The sequence below is a fragment of the Daphnia carinata genome, chromosome 1 (genome assembly GCF_022539665.2).
Source record: "Daphnia carinata strain CSIRO-1 chromosome 1, CSIRO_AGI_Dcar_HiC_V3, whole genome shotgun sequence".
In the NCBI taxonomy this organism is placed as follows: Eukaryota; Metazoa; Arthropoda; class Branchiopoda; order Diplostraca; family Daphniidae; genus Daphnia; species Daphnia carinata.
The window spans coordinates 5,053,593-5,075,735 of NC_081331.1; the positions used below are offsets into that span (position 1 = coordinate 5,053,593).

The 22,143-nt window shown below is 41.6% G+C and overlaps 3 protein-coding genes across 9 annotated transcripts in view; 2 read left to right on the forward strand and 1 right to left on the reverse strand.

Annotated features, from left to right (window-relative positions):
* Positions 1 to 22,143, forward strand: part of LOC130692327 (actin-binding LIM protein 2-like) — a 48,028-nt gene that overhangs the window by 3,980 nt on the left and 21,905 nt on the right. For 3 of the 5 annotated variants that reach the window (XM_057515414.2, XM_057515413.2, XM_059495496.1), the window contains 6 exons: positions 50 to 193; positions 257 to 419; positions 807 to 898; positions 1,426 to 1,498; positions 1,567 to 1,931; positions 2,020 to 2,247. In XM_057515414.2, the coding sequence (XP_057371397.1) occupies positions 50 to 193; positions 257 to 419; positions 807 to 898; positions 1,426 to 1,498; positions 1,567 to 1,931; positions 2,020 to 2,133 (951 nt within the window). In that variant the 3' untranslated portion in view covers positions 2,134 to 2,247. Of the gene's footprint in view, positions 1 to 49; positions 194 to 256; positions 420 to 806; positions 899 to 1,246; positions 1,321 to 1,425; positions 1,499 to 1,566; positions 1,932 to 2,019; positions 2,248 to 22,143 lie in introns of those variants that run through there. The other 2 variants (XM_059495494.1, XM_059495492.1) reach the window with 2 other exon arrangements.
* LOC130692342 (uncharacterized protein DDB_G0280205-like) lies at positions 3,039 to 8,085 on the forward strand. 2 transcript variants are annotated; one of them, XM_057515441.2, is made up of 12 exons: positions 3,039 to 3,857; positions 3,932 to 4,068; positions 4,136 to 4,415; positions 4,478 to 4,567; positions 4,639 to 4,806; positions 4,888 to 5,157; positions 6,389 to 6,475; positions 6,540 to 6,617; positions 6,707 to 6,808; positions 6,886 to 7,083; positions 7,151 to 7,308; positions 7,374 to 8,085. In XM_057515441.2, the coding sequence occupies exons 2-12, from the start codon at positions 3,961 to 3,963 to the stop codon at positions 7,491 to 7,493; spliced, it is 1,659 nt and encodes a 552-aa protein (XP_057371424.1). In that variant the 5' UTR covers positions 3,039 to 3,857; positions 3,932 to 3,960; the 3' UTR covers positions 7,494 to 8,085. The 2 variants fall into 2 exon arrangements, with proteins under 2 accessions (XP_057371424.1, XP_059351505.1); XM_059495522.1 differs by having other exon boundaries at positions 6,392 to 6,475.
* On the reverse strand, positions 8,203 to 21,663 carry LOC130692344 (QRFP-like peptide receptor). Of its 2 annotated transcripts, none has more exons than XM_057515445.2 (8): positions 19,066 to 19,627; positions 16,838 to 16,980; positions 16,368 to 16,419; positions 15,937 to 16,274; positions 15,665 to 15,855; positions 15,422 to 15,603; positions 9,011 to 9,267; positions 8,203 to 8,915 (listed from the first exon to the last, which is right to left on the reverse strand). In XM_057515445.2, exons 1-8 carry the CDS (start codon positions 19,293 to 19,295, stop codon positions 8,836 to 8,838), a joined length of 1,473 nt encoding a protein of 490 aa, XP_057371428.1. In that variant the 5' UTR covers positions 19,296 to 19,627; the 3' UTR covers positions 8,203 to 8,835. The 2 variants fall into 2 exon arrangements, with proteins under 2 accessions (XP_057371428.1, XP_057371427.2); XM_057515444.2 differs by lacking the exon at positions 19,066 to 19,627 and adding an exon at positions 21,326 to 21,663 and having other exon boundaries at positions 8,254 to 8,915.

Here is a 22,143-nt window from a genome sequence, read left to right on the forward strand (position 1 = left end):
CAATTTCGATTTGATTTTTAGTACGTAATAACTCGCGTTATCGATTTAGAAAAGCGAAGCCGAACTGTCAAAGATCGCAACTGGAATCGGCAAAGTCTTCCTGCACAATCTGAAAGAACGCGAAAAGTTCCGCCAGTGGAAGATGAGTCATTTGGATCCGCGCAACGCTTCTCGTACACCATCTGCCAACAAGGTGAATGTCGATTGGATTGTTCTATTTCAAACTTGATTTTATAGCTATCGATTTGTTAATCAGGAACCGCCGTTGCGTCTGCGCTACGAAAGTCCAATCAACGCCTCGCCTTCCCGCTTCAAGGACCACCCGCGACCTTTCGATTACGAAGAACCAGAGTTGGACAGGCAATCAGCTCATCGCTCTTCGCTCGGCCGATCAATCGGCACTCTTCCCTCCTACAACGGTATTTTCTTAAGAAATGACGACATAAGAAACTTTCTTTATTTGTTAGCAACCGAATGCAGTATTTTTTTTTTTATCATTCCCCGTCCGCTTGCCTCTTCCTTTTTTTTTTAAAAACAGTTTTTATTTGCAAAATCGCTTGAATTGTGACTTTCGTTTGGTTGCACGTTCGTTGATCTTACCGGTTGGTTTCGATTGCTTCAGAACAATACGCCATTTCGCTTTTTTTTTTTGTTTAGAGAAAGGCATTCAGTAATTGTGTGGCTGTGGTTTCATTTGAGTTTGGATTCTGTTGATTTTTATTTATTTATTATTTTCATTTTACATTTACCATTTCTATTGCCATGGCGCAACTTGTTTAAAAAAACAAACACACAAAACGAAATAGTCGTGTCATCCCGCAGTCCACCTAGACCTGGCTACACATTGAAGTCATCTACATTGCCCGTCAACGGTCGTCAAAATGGCGGAGACTACTTGGTAAATGTCGCTTTGTTTTTCTATTTTAGTTCTATTTTGTTTTCAGAATTTTTTCAGGCACCGAAAATGTGCGTCATAAAACAGGTAAGGTCAACAGTTTTCTTTTGCATGTCTCGGTCCTTAATCGCTGTTTGCTTTGCTGACTGTCCACCCCAACGTTACGCATTTTTCCAGCTCTTTGTCTATTACATCCATTGTATTTTGATAAATATTTGACGTAGAACATTGTATCTCAACATCTTTCTCACTTTAAATGTCTGACTATATTCTTCTGTCTTTCCTATTTGCTTTTCATTTCTCCTTATAACCTTCATGTCGCTTGTGTTTCCTCTTCGATGGACAAAATAGTGGTGAGCGCCTTGCGCTACGTTCCAAAACCCGGATACGGATTCGCTCCCACACCACGCTCATACACATTCGCGGTAGGTGTCATTTATCATTTTAGTGTGTTTAACCCCATCCAGGAAGAAAAACTTTGACGTACATCCGTTTTCATAAACTAATTTTTTGGATTTGAAAATGTAAAGGGAGACTATGCGTTGGGAGGAGGACTCGCTGAACAGTCGCAGCACACGGATTTCGGATCCAACAAGTCCGACAGTAAGTTTATCTTTGTAAATGTTTAGAAAGGACATGTGTCAATTTTCAATGATGTTATTGCGTTTCAGTTTCAGCCGTTTCGTTGACGGAATCCGATCGTCGAGCCTTAGCACCTGATCTGCGGAGTAGCAACACGTACAGTAGCCATTTGGGTGGTGGCGGGATGGTATCCAACACGCCGCGTCCGCACTCGCAACAAGGCTTCCGGCCGACGCTGATGCCCGTCTCGACCATCAGCAGCCACGCTCTTCCGCCGCAATCGGCACCCTTCCGCGCCCACACTCATCTGCGGCGCTCTCTGCCCAACATGTCGGCGGCCGCTTTGGCCGCTCAGCAGGCGCTATCCAACGAGCCACCCAAAATCTATCCAGCTCATCTGTTGTTTACTACCAATTACAGACTTCCGGTGGACGTCGACCGTTGTCAGTTGGAGGTAATTCATTATTTATCTCTTCTTCTTGTTCTATTTTAAAATCCTTATTTTTTTTCTTGCCCCCTTTCTCGTTTTTCTGTCTTCATAGCGTCACTTGTCGGACACAGAATTTGAAGCCATTTTCCAGATGACACGCTCGGAATTCTACCGCATCCCTCCCTGGAAGCGTAATGAAATCAAGAAACGCTTCCGGTTGTTTTAAAAAAAACGAAAATTGTTGGAGGGGTGAGCGTGTTTCTCGCAAAATTCCTCGACTGCAGCAACACCGCAAAAAAAAAAGGATTCGATGGAATTTTGCTATTTAGCTTTTTTTTTTTTTTAAAAAAAATTAGGGGTAGGGCGGGATGGGCAGGAATGAAACGCTTATGGTTCGTTAAGTGGAGTAAGGACAATCGATTTGCGCATCGCCTAATCAGTGTAGGCGGGATAAAGATATTTTTCTTTTGGCATTCTTGCAAAGCTATTTTTAGCTTCATCAAACAAAAACTTTCAAAAAAAAATCGGCAAACTCTAAAAGACATGTGAAAATAAGACTCCCGATGATTTTCTTTTTAGAAGAAACCAAAAAAAAAAGGAGTTTAGGCATGAAGACCGATGATATTGATAACACCCAGTTGAAACTGGTTATTATTGCATCGCAGTACCCAAACCAGTTAATGAAAAAAAAAATCAAGTGGAACGATTTCTTTTACCTTGTTTGGAATCGTTTTCATCCGGACGGCCTTGAAGCATTTTATTTAATTTGTTTTGTTATTTTTGTTCGTAAAAGAAAGGAAAGGAAAATTATTAGCAACTATTTTTTAATGGCCACTAAAAATTGGAAGGATAAAAACCGCAGCAACTCTCGAAATACTAGCGCTGTTTATTTCTATTATTATTTTTTTTTTTTTTGGAGAGAGGGGAAACTGGATCAGCATCGATTTCCCACAAGAAAAAAAAAGTAGATTAAATTTATATTTTGCTATAGAGCTATCAAATTATGTTTTTCTTTTCTCCTTCTTCGTTTTCTTTTTCTTCCCTCTGAACGGAATAATCCCCGACAAACCAATTTTTACCATAATATTATTGCCTGAATACCTGGGTCACATGTAACGAGGTAGCTTTCTGATTGGGTTTTTTGGTATTTCAAGAGCAATCAAGCTGTTTCCATTATCCATGTCTTGTAAACAATCTTTCTAAGTGGGCAGCTTTCTAAACATCACAAAAGAAAACAGGCAGCAGGTGCTCCCAAAAAATGAAGTAAAATATTTTTTAAAAAATGTTTGAAGGAAAAATCATTCATCGCAGAATGGACGAGATGTGTTTGGTTTTCTTCTTTTTCGAGGGACGTCACTCTTTTTCGTATTTAAAATTGCCTAACGTCTACTAATAGCATTTTGGCATTTCTCTTTCCTCCATCTAATATTCTTCATCTCCTAACACACCCAACTGTTGTGACTTACTTTTGGATTCTCCCTTGTCTGTGTCCTAGTCGCTTTCTGGATTGCAAAAAAAGATTCATTTATTTAAAGCAACAAAAAAAGGTAAAATTTTACTCTCTACCGAAAACCCAAACACTTTTTTGAATACATGTAATCGACTTCATTTTTGCGTTTCCTGTTTTATTTTCATTTTTAAATGGTGCTTATGAAAAACGAGGTAAGATATAATTTTCAACATTTGAAAATTCCCGCGTTTACATTTTCCGGTTGCTCTTTAGCCTGCACCTTCATCATTTCCTATGACATTTCGCACAATAACAAGCACTGATTGAAATTTGCATAAAGAAAATAAAAAAATCATGTCGTGATCATGATGGAAGAGAAAGGCGTGAGGAAACAGGAACACTGACCTTCTTGTGACTCATGGTACCAATCCACACCCATGTCAAATGAGCCAAATCCGTGTGAAACCACATTTTAATAAACCAACATTACAGATAACGTGGTAACGTACATCCTGTGGAGTAATTTTGTCATCTAATATCTAAAAGTCGTATTTCAACGTCTAATTCTCATTAGAGGAGCAAGTGTTTTCCTGGTTGGATTCCATGGCTGTCAAGGGTTTCAGTATACCTCAAAGAAAAATCTATGATCTGGATTTGTTATACAAAATAGTTTCGTGGGACCAAGCTGAGGTGGAGAAATATCTGACAGAGGTTTGTGTGATTCTTTAAAAATACAATAGCGTAATGTTATTAAATTACACTTATTCAATCTTAACAGAATGGAATACATGGGTGTGGATTTGCATTGGAGGCAAATTCAATTAACGGAGAAGCCTTCCTTAATTTAAATAACCAAACTTTGGCAAGTTGGGAAATACCAATAATAAAGCGCTCTAAAATAATAGCATTGCTAAATGAATTGGGATCTGAGGGTAGCAGAAAAAGTGCTATAGTAACAGCACATTCAAGACAAAAAAAGGCAGCTACATACCTTGAAATAGTACAGCGTCCTACGGCTGCACCTCCTACACCCAGACCTTTATGTTCTGAGAAACCAAGTACTATACTCAAGCATTATATTTATCTGCTCGCTACTATCATTAATTTGCATAAAATTTAGAAATTCTAAACAAACCTAATTTACCAGTTATACCTCCTAAGCCACCACACTTGCTAAAAAAACCAATTCCAACAAACAGCTTGTCAAAAGGTATGGATAGGACATCAATTGTAATTGTAACACATCCTGAGAAATCACTGCAGTGTGCCATTCATTTTTAGATGAAACCCAAACAATTGAGAAAATCCCTGTTCAGTTGTCAAATGATGCAAATAACAGCCCCTTTTCTAGTGAATCGGAATACGTAGGTCCTGAAAGTAATGAAATATATATGAGCCCTACTGTTCACAATGAATCCGACTACGAGGATCCTGAAAATATCGAACTATGTACGAACTCTTACGTTAACATTGATTCTATTGGTTGTAATATTAAATGCTGTATTAAAGTATATGTTTTACTCATGCCAGATACCGAACTAGACGAAGAAAGCCTTACAAAAAGCACCATTGACGGCCCCGCTGTTTCGTTTGAAACTATTCACAATAGCAGAACACCGTCTCTAGTGCTTTCACCTGATTGTCAAACAGACGAGTCGTCGTCCGGTGACGACGGGAACGCATCGCTTACCAACGCTTGTTTTGTAGGTTACAAAATGCCATCTCCCAATAAAAGACCAATCCGCAAAAAAAGTACTTTTACAAACTGGCGCAATTTACCCGAAGAAAAACTTACCAAAGGTATACAATTATCATAACTAATTTCACGATATCGCACCTAAATTGAGCTGACGCAAGAACGCGCTTTGGGCTTCAACAGCGACTGTAGACTGGCAAATAGTAGTACCCGAATCATCTTTCATATTTGCTTTGGGCACTTTGTGTTATTAGATGGCCGGTCGGACCACCCTTTTCTATCTCACTCACCCGGAGGGCAATCTTGGCCATTACCTATCGCCACGGTAGTCGCTTCGTTTCTTATGTTGGCTATCCAGTTAGTTATAGATCAGGTGCTTACTATGTGGTTACTAGTTCCGTGTTCTTTATTCCAAACTTTTCAAAGAGTAAATTAGACAGGTGGCTTTCCTTTCTTACACATTCGATAGGGTGAATCCGTAGCACGTGAATGAAGCTTCTTTCAGTCTTGTAACGGCTATGGCTTGCTGCGGATATCTCCGCTTTGCTGGCCCGGCCGCGCGGAATTTGTTAAGACGACTCGGATGCGCTGCCGTCGAGTGTTGCGTCCGCGGAACGCAGCGCATCCGTCGGAAACTGGTACCAAAATACGCTTGCCCTTGCGACCTTTCAACAATGATGACCGTTTATGGTGAGCTAAAATCCCCTTTTTGCTATTATGTTTTAATTTAACGAAGCGATAAGAAGAGAGTATCATTAAGCGTTCGAGAAACATGTTATCGTAATGATAGCGTTTGTGGCAGGTAGCGATTCCGTTTGGATTTTCAAGATTGTATTAGAAAGGGTTTGGGTGTAAATCTAAGAATGATGTTGTTGACATTGAATTTGGGCAGAGTCCATTGTCAAGGCGAATAGATAACAATAGCTCGGACTTGTTTTGCAGGTTTTCCCTTTGTGTATAGCCTGGAGCAAGTGTGATCAATTTTGTGGTTTCCGGTTCCATCTTGATGGCAGGTAGTCTTAATAGTGCTCACGTGGGAAAACTGCAAATTGTTCATGTCTTGTAGGATGATGATAAAAGAATTCGAGGGATTTCCGGTTCAGCTTTTTCGTCCCCTGTTCTTGGAAAACGAGAATAGTATTTGTATTTCGGCGTTGGAAGACTTGCGTCATCACGCGGTCATCGGACGATAGGGTAGCCGTTGTCTGTTGCCCTTGAAATTATTGGCTTTTCTAGTCTGGTTTTGCTTGGATTCCCTCAAAAAATATCGCTTTGTTTCGCAATCAAAATCAAATGTATCAAAATAACCGGTTTTTATTGTTCCCTTTTATACAGGAGATCCATGCGGTACTCCACCTCTTCCGCCCGCTCGAAATCAAATTTTCAATCGGTGCTCATCGGAGTCCAATGTCAGTCAATCAGGTACTTCCTTAATTGTTCTCTTTATTTTACTCGTTGTAATCGTTAATTTGCTTTTACGTCATAGGATCAGAATCTCGTTCTTCACCAGCCCTGACCCCACGCAAACTGTCATCGCAGTGCGCTACTTCACAGCTGAATCTTGGTACATTCCCGTTATTCTTTCATCATTTTTTTTGTTTAGATTTCTTTTTTATTTTAAAAAATGTCGTAACTTGTTTTTGTTTACCTTAGCCGAATCACTTTCGTCACCATCGTACCCGCCACCTCCCGTACCCGCCCCAAATAGACGATTGACACCTGCTAGCCGGCCAAGTCCGACTCCTCTTCAACCAAGTATAATTTCATTTTCTTTTTTAAAATGATAATGAATTAATTTTAAAACGTGTTTTAATGATTTATTTTAATCAAAGATGCGCTCTTTGGAAGTCAAATTATGTTACATCCAATGCGCAGGAGTCCATCACCGTCGATCTCGCAACATAATAGTTATAATAATAGCCCAGCAGGAAGTACACGCAGTAGCAATGTATCTACGGATTCCGAAATGGCTAGTTATCCATGGTTCTTCAATATAGACCGTAAAAAAGCCGAATCTATATTGGCACCACGTAAGTGCTTAAATTCGTGAAACTCGTGAAATGTGTCAATCCATTATTATTTCAATGTTTGCAATAGTGGGAAACGGAACTTTTCTCATTCGGCCATCCAAGCATGGCGGAACGAACGCTTCGTTCACGTTGAGCTTGCAGTTTAACAACCATGTTTTCCACGTACTGATACGTACGAGGCCCGACGGTAAAATGGCTTTGGGTACCGAGAAGAAGGAAGAAAACGTAACTATCTAAAGATAATCGCAATTCTTTTAATGATTTCTAAAGTACTTTGTCTTGTGTCACAGTGTTTCTACACACTGCATGAGCTAGTCGATTTCCATTACAATGAAGTAATGCAGTTACATTCGGGCAACAAAGTGAGCGGAACAACGCGCCTTACCAGCTGGCCGACCAACTTCACGTAAGATCTTTAAGTCGTTAGATAGCGGTCAATAACCTCTCGTTTGACCTTCGCCCCTTTTCTCTATTTTTTGTTTGAAAAATGTTCAATGCCTACTAGTTATTTGTGGCTTTCGCACTAAATTTAGCCGTTCGGCATTCAGCTGGAAATTTATATTTACTTGGGTTGAGAGCATCATGTGACGAGGATCATAAATCTTAAAGAAAGTATTAAGAGAAGTACAGGTCAATATCGTATCATTTAATATTATCCTTCTTAAATGAACTCTCCAACTGTTTGCTATTTACTTGTTGCCTTGTAAGATGTTCACTATAATTTGGTAGCAACACCTCACCATGTAACCGTCATGAATTTTCAGTTGATGTCGTATTTTACGTTTTCCTATGAACGTCGCCGAAGCCGTTGCGTGTGTTCATCATTAGTCACGATCAATTGACTGCAATTCGTTTCTCTTCCCTCGATTTTAATTTTTTTGCACGTTTTCATTTACACGTGCAGATCGTTAAACTTTAAAAAAAAAAGACCCACCAAAGAGTCTTGAATTATGTTTTCTTTGCGCACGCTTGTATGGAAAGCAATAAATGCGTTCACTTATTGAGGATGACACGCAAAACAGTTTACGTGTTACAACTACATTCTTTCACGTAATTGGACCGTCAGGCTAATTGTTTTGTATTACGTAAAAAATAGACACTTTGAAGATGTTAATTTACAGAACACGTAAACATCAATAGTTAAAATACAGACATATAAATCGAGACAACAGAGCATTATGTCGTTTGTATTAAGTGAATATACGTAAAGTGGCAAAGAAATTCTCAAAGTATTTGGTGATTCAGATTTTGGGATACGATACTGGTGGGTATAATCATAAATGAAGAGGTAGAGATCAAAGTCTAGAGTGACTTATTATTGGCAGAGGCTAATACGAATTGACCAAGGTTGATTACGAGTTTGAAAGTGTTGTGTGAACTGGGACAGTTTTATTTTTATTATCTTAAATGAGAATTCGTGTCGAGGTGAAGAGATGTGGGAGCAATTGGATCAATGTACCTTTCATGACGAAGATGGATTTTCCAGGTAAAATTGTAAAATAAACACCCGGCAAATGAATATAATACATAAGCTCTCAGAAATAGAAGTTTGTGAGTTATAAAAGAGACAGAGAAAAGAGTCAATATTAAAAAGAAGAATGTCGGCAAAGAAAAATGCGTTCTTTTATCTGCTATTCAGACAGCAGGTGTCAGATTTGATTTTGGATGTGAGAGGAGGATTGGGATTGATCGTGGCTGGTTGTCACAGCGACGACAGTAATGCAACTTGACATCCAATAATGTAATATCTGTTTAAATGGAGTAGAAGTTATTGGGTGTCGAATCCAAATCTTCCATGTCTCCAGGATCTCCTACACTCTTTGCCGCGATCGCTATTCAGTGACCAATGCATTATAAATTAACGTACTAAGATATAACGTAAAGAAAGGTACTCTCTTTTAATGTGTATAACTGTTGTGAATCTAACCTGTTGATTTATTTGAATGTTGCATTAGTTTGTCGAACGAAACAATTTTCATGGGCAACAGCGCTATGGTGATAAAGCTCTGTGTGTGTGATCCCATCAGCCTTTTAATAGACGGCGGAGTTAGCGGTGATAGACGGTTCATGACGATCAAATCTCTTTCAGGCGGATTTTCAATGGTTCGATGTTCTTGATGAGACTGCGGATCAGGCTGGCAGTGATTCAAGTTTGATCCGCCATTTTTTACTATTGGCCCTCGGCTGCAAAATAAATCCATAGTGTTTAATGTGGGCGTACATACAGAAGAGCAGTGCATGATCTTGGTTATTGATTGACAGTAAAACTAGGTCAAGTTTGCAATTGGCTATCCGTTATTGGCTAAGATTCAATTACAATGTTTCTTTTGACGGGAAGCGTACGTGGGTAAACTGTCTGGTCTATATGCCATTTACATAAGGCGCTGAATTACAATCGTTTAACAAAGTGAATAACATCTTAATGAACATGTCAACGATCTGAAGGCCATTGCGGAAGGTCTTTGAATAAGATAGTCAGGATTTAATCTGTTCACTAATTTTGTTATGGATTCTACAACATAGAAGTATTTGTACATGCTATAGTGTAAAGTTAGGCTCATATGCCTCATTATGAGCTTTACGAAAAAGATTTCCGTGGGCGTTATTTGACGAACTATGAGAAATATTAACTTACTTAAAGTATTGTCGAGTGATCATCCTTTTTTTATAATTTCTTTTATGGCAGATGATTGAAACTATCGGATACGAAAAAAAAGTACTTTTTTAAGCCCGACTTTTTAAGCCCGACTTTTCGCACTAAAAAGGTCGGCATTTGAGTTTGACGTGAAATTCCAGTTAAATCTAATCTGCTACAAATAAAATTAAACGCGGATTCTAAATATCTTTTTCATTTTCTATTTGATAATGTAGTTCCTGAATAAAACGCAATCGAAGTTGGTTTTAACGGAACCACTTTGAATCAAGATAACTAAAAATCTATAAGCCTCAAATCAAAATGAAGTAAATTTTCGTGATCCTCGTTCAATTTCCCATCTAAATTATGTGTTTTTATAGCTATAACTAGGTTTTTTAAAAAATATTTAAAAGTCGGGCTTATTTTTTAAACCGTGAAAAAAAAATGGCCTGAAATTCAGTGAAACCTACCCCGTTATAACCAATTTTTGACGCTGATTTCGAATAAAATATTAGTTTTCCCGTCAATCATATAGTTTTGCAATAATTCGCAATCAAAAGGGGTTTTAACCCCAACCACTTTGAATTCAAATAATTCATTGACTAATTAATCCCACGTCAAAATAAACTTGATTTTCGACATTGCTGTTAAATTTTAATTGTAAATTATTATTTATTTAAGGTATATTCAACAAAAAAAAATGATTAACCCAGCTTTTTGAACGAAATGGCGTTCCGCAAAAAGTCCCATTAAAGCAACGTAAATACTTTATGGCCAGCACAGACGGAAAGGCCTATGTAATTCGATTACTGGCGCGGTCGTTACGCTCCAATTGCCCCTAGCACATTCATGGGGTCTGATAGTTTTTTCTAATTGTCGTTCAAGTGGCTCGACCTGGATCTATAAGGTGTTGACCTTGTATTACCCAGCTGATTTTTCAAAGTACAAAAAAAAAACAAAAGAAGAAGTCACCTCAGGCCATTAGGACAAACGCCCCTTCAGACCTTTTTCAGCTTTCAAAGTGACAACATGTCGTCTTCTTCTAGTATTTCGTCGAGTATTTCAAGATCCGATTCCGACTCGAGGGCAGCAAGCTACCGTCATCGCAGCTTGCGCGGTTACCCACGGGCCGAGAAAGGAAAGAGGGACGTGGAACGAGAGTTGGACCGTCGGGGAAGACGCCGAGACCGAAGCGAGAGTCGCAGTCGCTCGCGTAGCCGATCGATCGTACGTGGTCGAGAGATCTCAGCTGGCTTGACGCACCGTCGCAATCGTTACCGAAACCGGAGTCCCTCATCCGATCACGCCCGCAGTAGCAGCCGCTCGGTCGATCGCTCTCGCAACCAACGCAAAGTGACAGCCCCGCCTGAGAGGATCGAGTCGGATTTGGAAGTAGGAAGTGCCGGAAACCTTTCCCGTGCTCAGGAGCAAGAACCCCTTCTCCCGAAGGGCTTTCAGCTCGACAAAGCTCGTTCCAAGGAGCTTCGAAGCTGGATGACTTCAACTCTAAAACCGGCGGAGTCCAGGCAGCTACGAGAGAATTTCGTGCCTTGCTTTGAAAAAAGTTCCTTCGACTTGCAGGTCCCGAAGCTGGACCCTTCGATGGCACGTAGACTCAAGGAAGTAAGAGGAGGGGAAGCTAGCAAGGCGGAGGCTAAAGAGAAGGCCCTCGTGGCCTCTCAGTATAAAATTTTAGATATTGCCAAACCGCTGCTGTATTTGTGGGGAAGCGCCACTTCTGATGCAGCCGCTATCGACCCGCTTCTTGTCAGCGCAGCAGAATCAGCTCTGCAGTTATGGGGCCATGCCTTCCACAATATCACGGCCCAGAGGAGAGAAAATGTGCTGCGCCAGACTGACCCCCGGTTCGAATCCTTGCTATCCGAATCGGGTCGATTTAAACCAAAAGAATGTGCACTTCTTTTCGGCCGTACTTTCCTCAGGAGTATGGTTAGAGACGCTTCGGATGACCAAAAACTTAAATCTCTAGGTCAACCTGGGGGAAGGCGGTCGAATCCCGCTTCGTCCTATAGGCCCAGCAGAACCAGCGGTTTCAAACGTGGCTCGAGGAGCGGGAGATCAGGATCCGGATTTAACTTGCAAGGCAGCTTCAACAAACGAGGCTCGAAACCCAGCTCGTACAACCGCGGTTCCAGGTTAGTTTCTCCGGTTGTATATACTTTATCAACTACTGTGTCGCCGCCGATATCAGGTAACGTTGTTGGGGGGAGGGTGCGAGATTTCGCTTCCTTTTGGCTATCGCTTACAGCCGATAGGTGGATTCTGGATTCGGTTTCTTTAGGAGTAAAGATTCCCTTTATCAATTTACCGTCTCAGTCTACCACCGGTGTTAATATGCGTTTCAGTCCAGAAACGAGGGCAACCTGTGAGGCGGAGGTAACATCCCTTTTGGCAAAAGGAGCCGTGGAAAGGATCCCGTTAGATTACATGGGCTTTGTGAGCGGTATTTTTGTTATTCCTAAAAGCTCGGGCGGTTATAGACCGATTATTAATTTAAAAAACCTTAATAAATTTGTGCAACAGTTTCATTTTAAAATGGAAGGCGTAAGTGTGATGAAAGGATTGATAAGGAAGGGAGACTTTTTTACGAAGATCGATCTCCAAGACGCGTACCTTACCGTTCCCATCCACCCAGACCACAAAAAGTTTTTGCAATTTATGTGGGAAGGGTCGCTTTTCCAGTTTTCTTGCCTTTGCTTCGGGCTTTCGTCTGCCCCTTGGACATTCACTAAAATTTTGAAACCGGTGGCGGCTTTTTTGAGGAGAAAAGGAATTAGGATTGTAGTTTATTTAGATGATTTTCTTATATTGAATCAGTCCAAGGAGGGGGCGGAGCGCGATTTTGTTTTGGCGGTAGAATTGCTACAGAAATGTGGGTTTTTGGTCAATTGGGAAAAATCGCTAAGCACGGCCGAGCAGGTGCGAGAATTTTTAGGCCTCGTGGTGGACTCAAACAAATTAGCTCTCTCCCTCCTACCCAAAAAGGTGCGTCAGATTGTTGAGATGTGTCGCAAGGCTAGCGCCGCTAGCTCCGTCTCTTTGAGAGAGCTGGCGAAGATTTTGGGTAATCTAGCCTGGGCAATACAAGCGATTCCCTTTGCCCAGGGCCACTACAGGTGTGTCCAAAGACAGTTTTTGAAGGAATCGGCACGATTCAAGGGGGATTTAGCGGCAGAAATTAGATTGGACGAAGAATCGATTTCTGATCTAGATTGGTGGGCGTCCAATGTGGAAAGATCCAACGGTAGACCGCTTTCGACTCTAGAGCCCGACTTAATCATTTTTTCAGACGCGTCCCGCTCAGGGTGGGGCGCAGTCTTGAACGACGCCACAGCGAAAGGGCCATGGACAGAGCATGACCGATACCGCCACATCAACGAGCTAGAGCTGATGGCGGCCCTTTATGCTCTGAAATCCTTTACAGAACTAGCTTCACGGGTATCGGTGCGGTTGATGATGGACAACATCACGGCGGTTCACTATGTGAACAAGTCAGGCGGCTCGAGGTCTGAGGGCTTATGTCGAATAAGTGCGCAGATCGTGGCGTGGTGTGAGCCGCGCGCGATCACTATTAACGCTGTGTATCTTCCCGGTGCGCAAAATGTAATTGCAGATCGGCTATCAAGAGCGCCTCTGGACTCGAGCGATTGGAAACTCAACCCGAAATTGTTCAACAACCTGAGAGCTCGCTGGAGCCTAAGGGTAGACCTGTTCGCTTCGGCTTGGAACAGCCAGCTAGGACAGTTTGTCAGCTGGGGCCGTCAGCCGGGCGCACTGACGGTAGACGCGTTCACCATCGGCTGGGCCGGTATAGACGCATACGCATTCCCGCCGTTTTGTCTGATTCAGAGGTGTCTGATGAAGATAATGAAGGAGCGGGCGGAGCTGACATTAGTGACTCCACATTGGCCAGCCCAACCATGGTTCCCGTCGCTATTGGAACTGGCTTGCGAGCCGGCGGTGATTCTTCCGAAAGAGAAGCTGCTGTGGGGACCGATGGGCCAGCTACACCCGCTGTCGGAGTCACTGCTGCTAATCGCCTGGAGATTGTCAGGGGACGACTTGAAGGCAGCGGACTTTCGGACGGCGTGGTCGAGCTTCTCTTGGGGGGAGCCCGTAGGACCACATCAGCTACTTACCAGTCGGCATGGAAAAGTTGGCACAGTTGGTGTGTTCGAGAAGACGTTGATCCCGTGTCTCCACCTCTAGCTAAGGTATTACAATTCTTATCATCGTTGGTAGACGAAGGGAAAGCGTATAGGACGATAAATGTCGCCCGTTCGATGCTATCTTCGACGTTGGGCAGGATCGACGACGTCGACATCGGCAAACACCCTCTCGTGGTGAAGCTCATGAAGGGAGCGTATAACCGGAAACCCCCGAGCCCAAAGTATACAGGATTTTGGGATGTAAATCTCGTGGTAAACTACTTAATATCTTTAGGGCCTAACAGCGAGCTGTCGTTTTCAGGTTTGTCGAAGAAATTGGCCGTCCTATTAGCCCTCTCAACTCTATGCAGAGTGTCTGAGCTGGCTAGCATCGTCAAGGATTCTATCGCAATCGAAGATAATCAAGTAAGGTTCGCCTTAACCAAACCAAGAAAGTCGCAACGAGCTTCCCCGCTACAAGTCCTCTCGTTAAGGAGATTGCAACCCGTTACGCTGGCTTGTCCAGTTGAGACGCTAAAGGACTACATTTCAGCGTCTGAAGGGTTTCGCGTAGGAAAGAAATCGAACTTGCTGCTGTTGGCGCTACGTCCTCCTCACTGTTCAATAGGCGCCTCAACGGTAGCGCGGTGGATAAAGTCGGTTTTGTCTGAGGCGGGGGTGGACACGGCTGTCTATTCCGCCCATTCGACGAGGGGTGCTTCCGCGTCTAACGCGGTTGGTTTGGGAGTACCAACGGATGTTATTTTATCCGCTGGGTGCTGGAATTCGGAATCGACGTTCACGCGTTTTTACCGTCGCCCGGCTGCGGACGCATCGGTAGCGAATGCGTGGCAGGGAATCTGTTAGGCTCTCGGTCCAGGGTTTGTGCTTTGAAGTCACCTTATAGATCCAGGTCGAGCCACTTGAACGACAATTAGATAATTGTTCGAGGTCGCTAACTAGCGACTGATGGACAATTGAGATTGTCGTACAAGTGGCGAGACCTGGATCTATAGTAATTTCCCACCCACCGTCCCAACCAGCTCTCTAATGCTTTTTCTCTCTCTCTTTTCATTTATAGTTTCCGGAGAGGAAATGGTGGAAGTGGCAGAAACCAGCCATCGTCCACTTAGGCATCAGACTGGTCAACCAATTTAGACCGAATTCCTGCAAGTTGATTACATGGATTGTGTTTATTCCTTCCTTATTTTGAAAGCCTCATAGGTCTGAAGGGGCGTTTGTCCTAATGGCCTGAGGTGACTTCTGCTTTTGTTTTTTTTTTTTGTACTTTGAAAAATCAGCTGGGTAATACAAGGTCAACACCTTATAGATCCAGGTCTCGCCACTTGTACGACAATCTCAATTGTCCATCAGTCGCTAGTTAGCGACCTCGAACAATTATCTAATTACATGCGCTGACACATTTAGCAAACGTTAAAAGACGTGAGGTGGTCAGCAGTTACGAAAAAGGTAGCAAAGGACGAATGTATGACTAGTCAAGTTCTTACAAGTAGAATCGATTAAGAAATTTTACTTTTTATTGACAGGAGCTCGACGTCTCAACATTTCAACGGGTTCCGAACTGTTCCGTAGGTTTCTCCCGGTTGGACGAAAGAGATTTGCGACCGATTGGCGGATGTTGCGTGACAAAACGCAATAAAGAAGCGGATTGATTGCAGAATTAGCGTGACCCAGCCACAAACTGAAGGAATGAACCTATTAAATTTTAGATGGCTTCAGTACAATCTCCATTATGTATTATGCAAAAGGTAAAGACCATCAACAGGTGGGGTGCCGCTTTATCCATTTCTTTTAATTGGTCGTTCTCCATCGTGTCGAGGAACAGCTGCGTCAGGCTGTAGGGCATCCAACAAACGGCAAACACGACCGCTATAATCAAGAGAGTACGAGCTACACGACGGCGGCAGTTCAGCAATCGAGAATCCCTGTTCAGGATTATTTCACCTCCTAATGTTTTTTTAAATTATTAAATCAATCACTAAACGACAGCCAATTATATTTTAAAAAGCAAAAATCGGAATTCCTTACCATCGTGATTGTTGGTCAGGATGCTGGGCGTGCACAATTTGCACCCCATACGGACGTAAGCAGTGACAACTAGCAAGACGGGCAGGACGTAGGTGGCGACAAACAAAAAAATACTGTACGCTATTTTGTTCCAGTTTTCTTCCCAGCCTTGTTCGCAGACCTTGCAAATAACGAGTTCACTTTTTTCTCCGCGAAGAGTGATTGTCTCTTCGTGTTGGACGACAAGAACGGGCACAAAGACGAGGCTAGCTACCACCCAAATAGAAAGAATGACGCACCGTGCTACGCGTTTGTTGAAAAATTGTCGAAAGACGATCGGGTGACGAATGGCAAAGTATCTGCATAATTTTAGAATGAGATTTTCAAAAGAAATTATAGATGGTAATGATACACACAGCCAAATGAATTGAGACCTAATTTTCCCAGCTTACCGGTCTATGCTCATGGCTAGAATGGAAAACATGCTGGAACTGGCAGCCACTCCTGCGTTTCAATATATTAATCCGGTTCTTTAGCAACGTGACAACTTGGGTGGGATTCACAATTAAGCTTTTTCTTTCTGCTTCGTTTTAAGGCGACATATAACAAGTATAAACGTTGATTTCGGCCAAAAAAAAAAAAAAAAAAAAAAAAGGAAAGCTCTGAAAATAAATTGAAAATCTCCAGCAAAGTCCACGACTGAAGTGCCCAGTATTCTTATTGAAAATTTACATATGACTTTTAGCTTCGTGTTTGCTGGACGTGACCCCCTACTGCCCAGCGACCCAAACTTGGACTACAAGCCAAAGAGTGCACATACAAATCAGACAAATTCAAGTATCCACAATGTTCTTTTGCGCAGTTGTCAAGTATAGCTCGCGAAAGAAGGCGTAAATAAAGAAATTATTTCTTTTATGTTTACCTTGGAGATAGGTGGCAAACTTGCACATAAAAAGCCCGTAGAACCAAATAACCGTAATGTTTTGCGACATGGCCATTGGCATGCAAATCAACGTCACCAGAAGATCTGCCACCGACAAGTTGACCAGAAAATAATTGGTGACACTACATTTCACAGCAAAAGAAAACAATAAAAATTAGTTTTATGGCGAGTGCTTACAGACTGATGTTTTCCTTCAAAGAAATTAATGACGAGCTATGTCAAATTTTGCAAATAACTTTCCAGGTAGCTGACTCCGCCACGCGCAACAGACATTGAAACCAAAAATTTACCTAACGAAATAAGCCAATGCGTCTCGAATTGCCATTTTATTATTTGGATTGTTTGGGTTGATTGAAGGTCGAATAGACAGACGGGTTACGTTGGTAACCGTTGACATATACCCTTCCCAATATAGACTCTGTCGTCTTTGTATCAGCCACCGATCACCACACAAACGTCTGACGAAAAGAAAAAGGATGTAGAGTCTTATGGCGTCTTGTATTGAAGATAACCGTCGATCGGCAAAGCCTCCGATTCAAAAAAGCTTTGTAGTTTTTTTTTTTTATCTCGAATTCGAGTTCTGTTCCCTTTCATTAGCGGCAAGTTGATTGCAGGGGGGAAACCGAGAAGCAACTCCATTTTAAGTATTCAAGCATAACCAGCAGGCACTTTAAGAAGAAAATGTGTGAGTAGAGGAAAATTATTCGAATAAAACTTGGAGAAGTTACGGCCATGACCCGAACACCTTTTTCGACCAAAATCAACATATGCGGCACCAATTGAATTCGTTGCCGGAAAAAAAAATGTTTGTTTTTATCCACTTCAACGATTTCTCTCTGAATTTCGTGTCTTTCCCAACTCTTTCAACCGACTATAAACGGTTGCTTCTTCAGCTGTAGCTGAGGCTGCAGAGTGGAGAAATGTGTATTGCTACACGGGGCACCGCATCGTGAATTCACGATGCGCTCGTCGATTTATATGTCCTGCATCTCGCCGGATCTTTACGATTGACTTTAATTAGTCGCTAAAGGCGAGGAGGAGCCAATGGCACAGCCAGTTTGAAAGGAAGTACCTTCGAATGGCCATCACGTTTCTTCCACTTCTAAGCATTTGGTACCGTGCGCTCAACAGTCAATTAGTTTTATTCAAAATAAACCGTAAAAATTCTTTTTTAGTTGAGAATTTTGCCTTGACATGTCCAAGCCATTGACAAATTCTTTCAAGTCAAGGCAGTCGATCCACATAGAGTGACAGAGATGAATTGAAAACGTTTAATGATTTTCATAGAATCAACATAAGACAAAAGAAAAGAAACCTAAAAGGGGGCAAAGGATTCTACGTTGATCCGGTAATAGTGGCTGAATAAAGAAATTCTTCTCAGTTGGTGAGCTGTTGTTCTAACGCAATTGGCTACAATTCTTTGGTCACATAATTGGCACGGGTCCGGGCTACGTGACTGTCCAGCAACGGTACACTTCGCTGACCGCTATGGCCCGTTTCATCTCTTTTCTCTTTTCTTTCTTGGTATTCTAAACGTACACGATGGCGAGTTCAGTTGTACTTTTAGAGTATTTCATTCCTTCACCTTGTACAAGTTCCGCAAATTTATTGCTCATAACACCTGACAAATACCAACTTCAAAATATATAGTTATAGCTTTTGGTTTTTATTTGTGTTTACATCGAGCTATTTTTCTAGCCTATCACTACCTTGCCAGTGGTCAAGGATTTAACAGACTAGAAAAACAAAAAGATAGCGGACTGGGGTATACTCGTATCCGCAATATAAATACGGATCAGTTCGTTCGCACGAGAAACGTAAGTGTTGCAGTCACGAACCGACTGTTATCGGCAGATGCAGCACGTATGGGATAATGTCTACATGCATACATGGAATATCTTCGACCACTGTGAAAGATGTAGGTTCACTTGGATGAAACCATTGGCAGAAAGTTTGGTCAGCGCAAATTTGAGAGTGTTTTTTGGAAGCCAAAGCTGTTGGATAGATAAGGTCATGACGAGGAGATAAGAAATTGCTTTCCAATCCTGTTGGTTTGTTTTTGGCTTCTAACCCCAAACCATTGATGGAAACAGCGTGACATTTGAAACTGACTGGACCTATCTATTTCATTTCGCAACCGACATCGATTGTACCTGTTATTCACTGTCTCAAGAGAAATCATGGAAAATCATTTAAACGTGCTCAACCTGTGAAGATGCTGATAACGAAAGATGACGACAATGACAAGAAGATTGGTAACAGCAGCTACCAAGAAAACGATGCAATAAAGAGCGAGGACGATTAACTTTGACGGCTCGTGAAGATAATAAAACGCACTAATCACTGCGCCTCTGTATTCATCCGTGGTCACTGTCCCATAGCCCTCAATCACTACTGATCCATTTTCAAGCAGCTGTCCTTGCAACGTATGGCCCATAACCGCTTTTTTCGGTCCACTCACGGCCGCAGTTTTAACAAAAACACATTGTCGCTTAATCCGGCAGTAAAGCCAGTAAATCCTAGTGAGGTTTGAAACGAGTTGAGCGCGATCTTCTTATAAAATGATGGGACTATCATATGTGGGCTTGTAAGAAAGAGGAGAGCACACGTCAAGCCAGTTGGGTCGTTGGGTTCCGACTGAGACATCTTTGACTGCTGGCTGCTAGAAATGGTGGAACGACATGAAAAGCCTGAGTGTCAGGCATGTTTGTTGGCGGATGGGCAAGGCGGATTTGATGGGGTTGCTCTAAACTTCATCGATCTCGCCGGAAAAGTTTTATAGTTTTTTTTCAGGAACAACTTGTCTCTAACTTCTGCGCGATGAAAACGTAAAAATAGAAAAAACTACGTAGCATGAAGGGAACAAATCTTTAAAATAATGACAAGTAATTTACCGTCCTCAGTCAGTCAAAGAATGAGAACGTTAGAGGATGCTGAATGCTATTGAATTGGATCTCAAGAGGTAAGATATTGCTTTCAGTGGAAGTAGGTCAAGTCGATTAGCAAAGGAAGATGTTGTTAAAAATACAAAAAAAAATTATACTTGAAACCTAGCTCTCCTTTCAGGTCTTGAAAATCGCCCACGGAAGATGCTAGATTACCCTCCTTTTATGCCATTATTGTGCGAACGTGACGATTCGCTTAGCAAAAATGCTGGTCTCATAGCTGCTGTGGGGAACACCAGCTGAAAAATTTTATGTGTCAAAGCTCTGTCGTGTAAAATTTTTAAACGTCCTGTCTGTGCCAAAATACTCGAGGGCTAAATCCGAGATTCGGTCGTCTTGGAATCCGAGTCTACGTGGTGTTATAAAGCTGTTTTTGGTAAGTACAAAAACTCGTTTATGCATCGCTTTCGTCAGATCGTCAAAAACTGTTTCTTCTTGTTTAGAATGGTTCTGTTTCAACATAGCTACGAGGAAGTCATGTAGTACATATTTATCAGATCCCTATATGTCACTCAGCTGTCCAAAAAAAAAATACTAAAGTGAAAGTTCCACCACCAAAATTAGGAAAAAAAAAGGCATCAAAGTCGACGAAGCATAAAACAAATACAGGCTCTTCCACGAGCCAACCAGACTAATAAATCACAATTCTTTTGTTTGCTTTTTTTTCGGGCGTTCAACCTCTTTCATGATCAAATGGGATTTTTTCATAACTATCGATAAGTCGCTCTTTTCCCTTTCACGGAACCAAATAGGCGGCCTTGCTTTTAACGGTCATTTTAATAATTTGGCTTCATTTGCTTGTTATTGAAAGAACAATAAAATGTACATTGTTTGTTTTTTATCTATTGGGTGCCATTAGCTATACGCATCTCGCGCTATACAGTCATTTTCTAAGGTTGTTCATCTACGGAATGCGAACATAATACGCTGGCGCCTACGATCCGCTTTACTATCACGTCAGCGTCAATCGATTTAATGGACCGGATATATAACGACTGGGAGATGCTATTCGAATTTTGCGAATTCTTGATGTAAACGCTACGTCTCTGTTATGCACTTCATTTCACATTTTGTAGTGAGCCGATATATATCACAAAAGCTCGTGACCTACATGTCGCTCTGACGTTGGCGTAAACGATAATCGGTTCCACACGTGGAAGTCTTAATATTAAGCTAGTGTCATTGGTGTTTCCAGAAAGTGAAGGATATCAGACTTGTTTTCGACTTGCTAATTTTGGAGTTAACGCTTTAGTTCACAATGTTTTTCTTGGATAGCACGAAATCAAAACAAATCCTACACTTTTCTGCTCCAATTTTTGCATTTTGTTGACGTCATACCGACGATTCGTATTTGTTTTCTAAGAAAAGAACATGTCGTGCTGACATCCTCGGCAAGTTCGACGAAACGAATCGCAATTTTTATGGTCATTTGATTTGAACAAGATGTCTTTACGCACCGAAGGTAGTAATCTAATTCTCCACTACACACATCAAGAATAAACAGAGAACGTAAAACACTTACCTGCACAGGTTACGAAGGCTTGCGCGGCTTCGAGATTTTTGCTTATCTCTATTGACATGGAGATTCTTTGTAGGATTTGTTTTCTTTTTTTTTCTCTTGAACTGTTTCTCGGTCTTTAGCGTCGTCTTGAATATGGGCAGAGTTCGAACACTGCAGCGGCATCTCACTATCGAACAATGATAAATACGTTGGAAATTTATCGTTCGAGAACATTCGTTTAACATGTATAACGAAAACACGAAAACTCTGTTAAGATTAAAAAACCTAACTGTTATGTTCAAATATTCCCTTTTCCATCCATTCCGTCGTAAAGAATTTCTCATTCTATGCTTTTTGATCACTGGAAGTTCTGTGGTGATACGAAAGCAAATTTGGTCGCAATCTCAACGTCGTCCTGCATTACCCAATACAGCTTTGCATGAATCTTTACATCGCGATCCAGCTGCGATACAGATGTTCAGAGTACATTCGCATAGGAAGGGATATTGGAAATACGTTTCTCTAGAATCGATTCACCCACGGTTGTAAACAAAACCGTTACAGTATTTGTAGTTACTCCATCATAGACAGACAAGTACTAAAATGAAAACTAATACTCCAGTGAAATATGGTTGACTACTGGTTCTGGTACCAGCTCTTCAGCTGTCCTGAAGAGTTACTATGTCGTATAAATAAATATACCTACTCGTACAGGGCATATTTGGAACTAGGTCAACTAGGTTATCATCTTCTTTCACTTGCAGCTGTTCATGAAGACGTCGTGGTGTCATTATTTTACGAGCCATTTCTTATAAAAATTTCGTAGAGCATGCAAAAGA

What these genes read in the sequence shown, in the direction of transcription:
- LOC130692342 (XM_057515441.2), top strand. Translation starts at nt 3,961, where the DNA reads ATGGCTGTCAAGGGTTTCAGTATACCTCAAAGAAAAATCTATGATCTG. An exon ending in TACTTCACAGCTGAATCTTG is followed by an intron (nt 6,618 to 6,706) that starts GTACATTCCCGT and finishes TGTTTACCTTAG; the next exon opens with CCGAATCACTTTCGTCACCA. An exon ending in CGAATCTATATTGGCACCAC is followed by an intron (nt 7,084 to 7,150) that starts GTAAGTGCTTAA and finishes TGTTTGCAATAG; the next exon opens with TGGGAAACGGAACTTTTCTC.
- LOC130692344 (XM_057515444.2), bottom strand. Translation starts at nt 21,648, where the DNA reads ATGAGAAATTCTTTACGACGGAATGGATGGAAAAGGGAATATTTGAAC. An exon ending in CCTGACCAACAATCACGATG is followed by an intron (nt 15,856 to 15,936) that starts GTAAGGAATTCC and finishes AAAAAACATTAG; the next exon opens with GAGGTGAAATAATCCTGAAC. An exon ending in CGAGCTCCTGTCAATAAAAA is followed by an intron (nt 9,268 to 15,421) that starts GTAAAATTTCTT and finishes TTTATTTTGCAG; the next exon opens with CCGAGGGCCAATAGTAAAAA.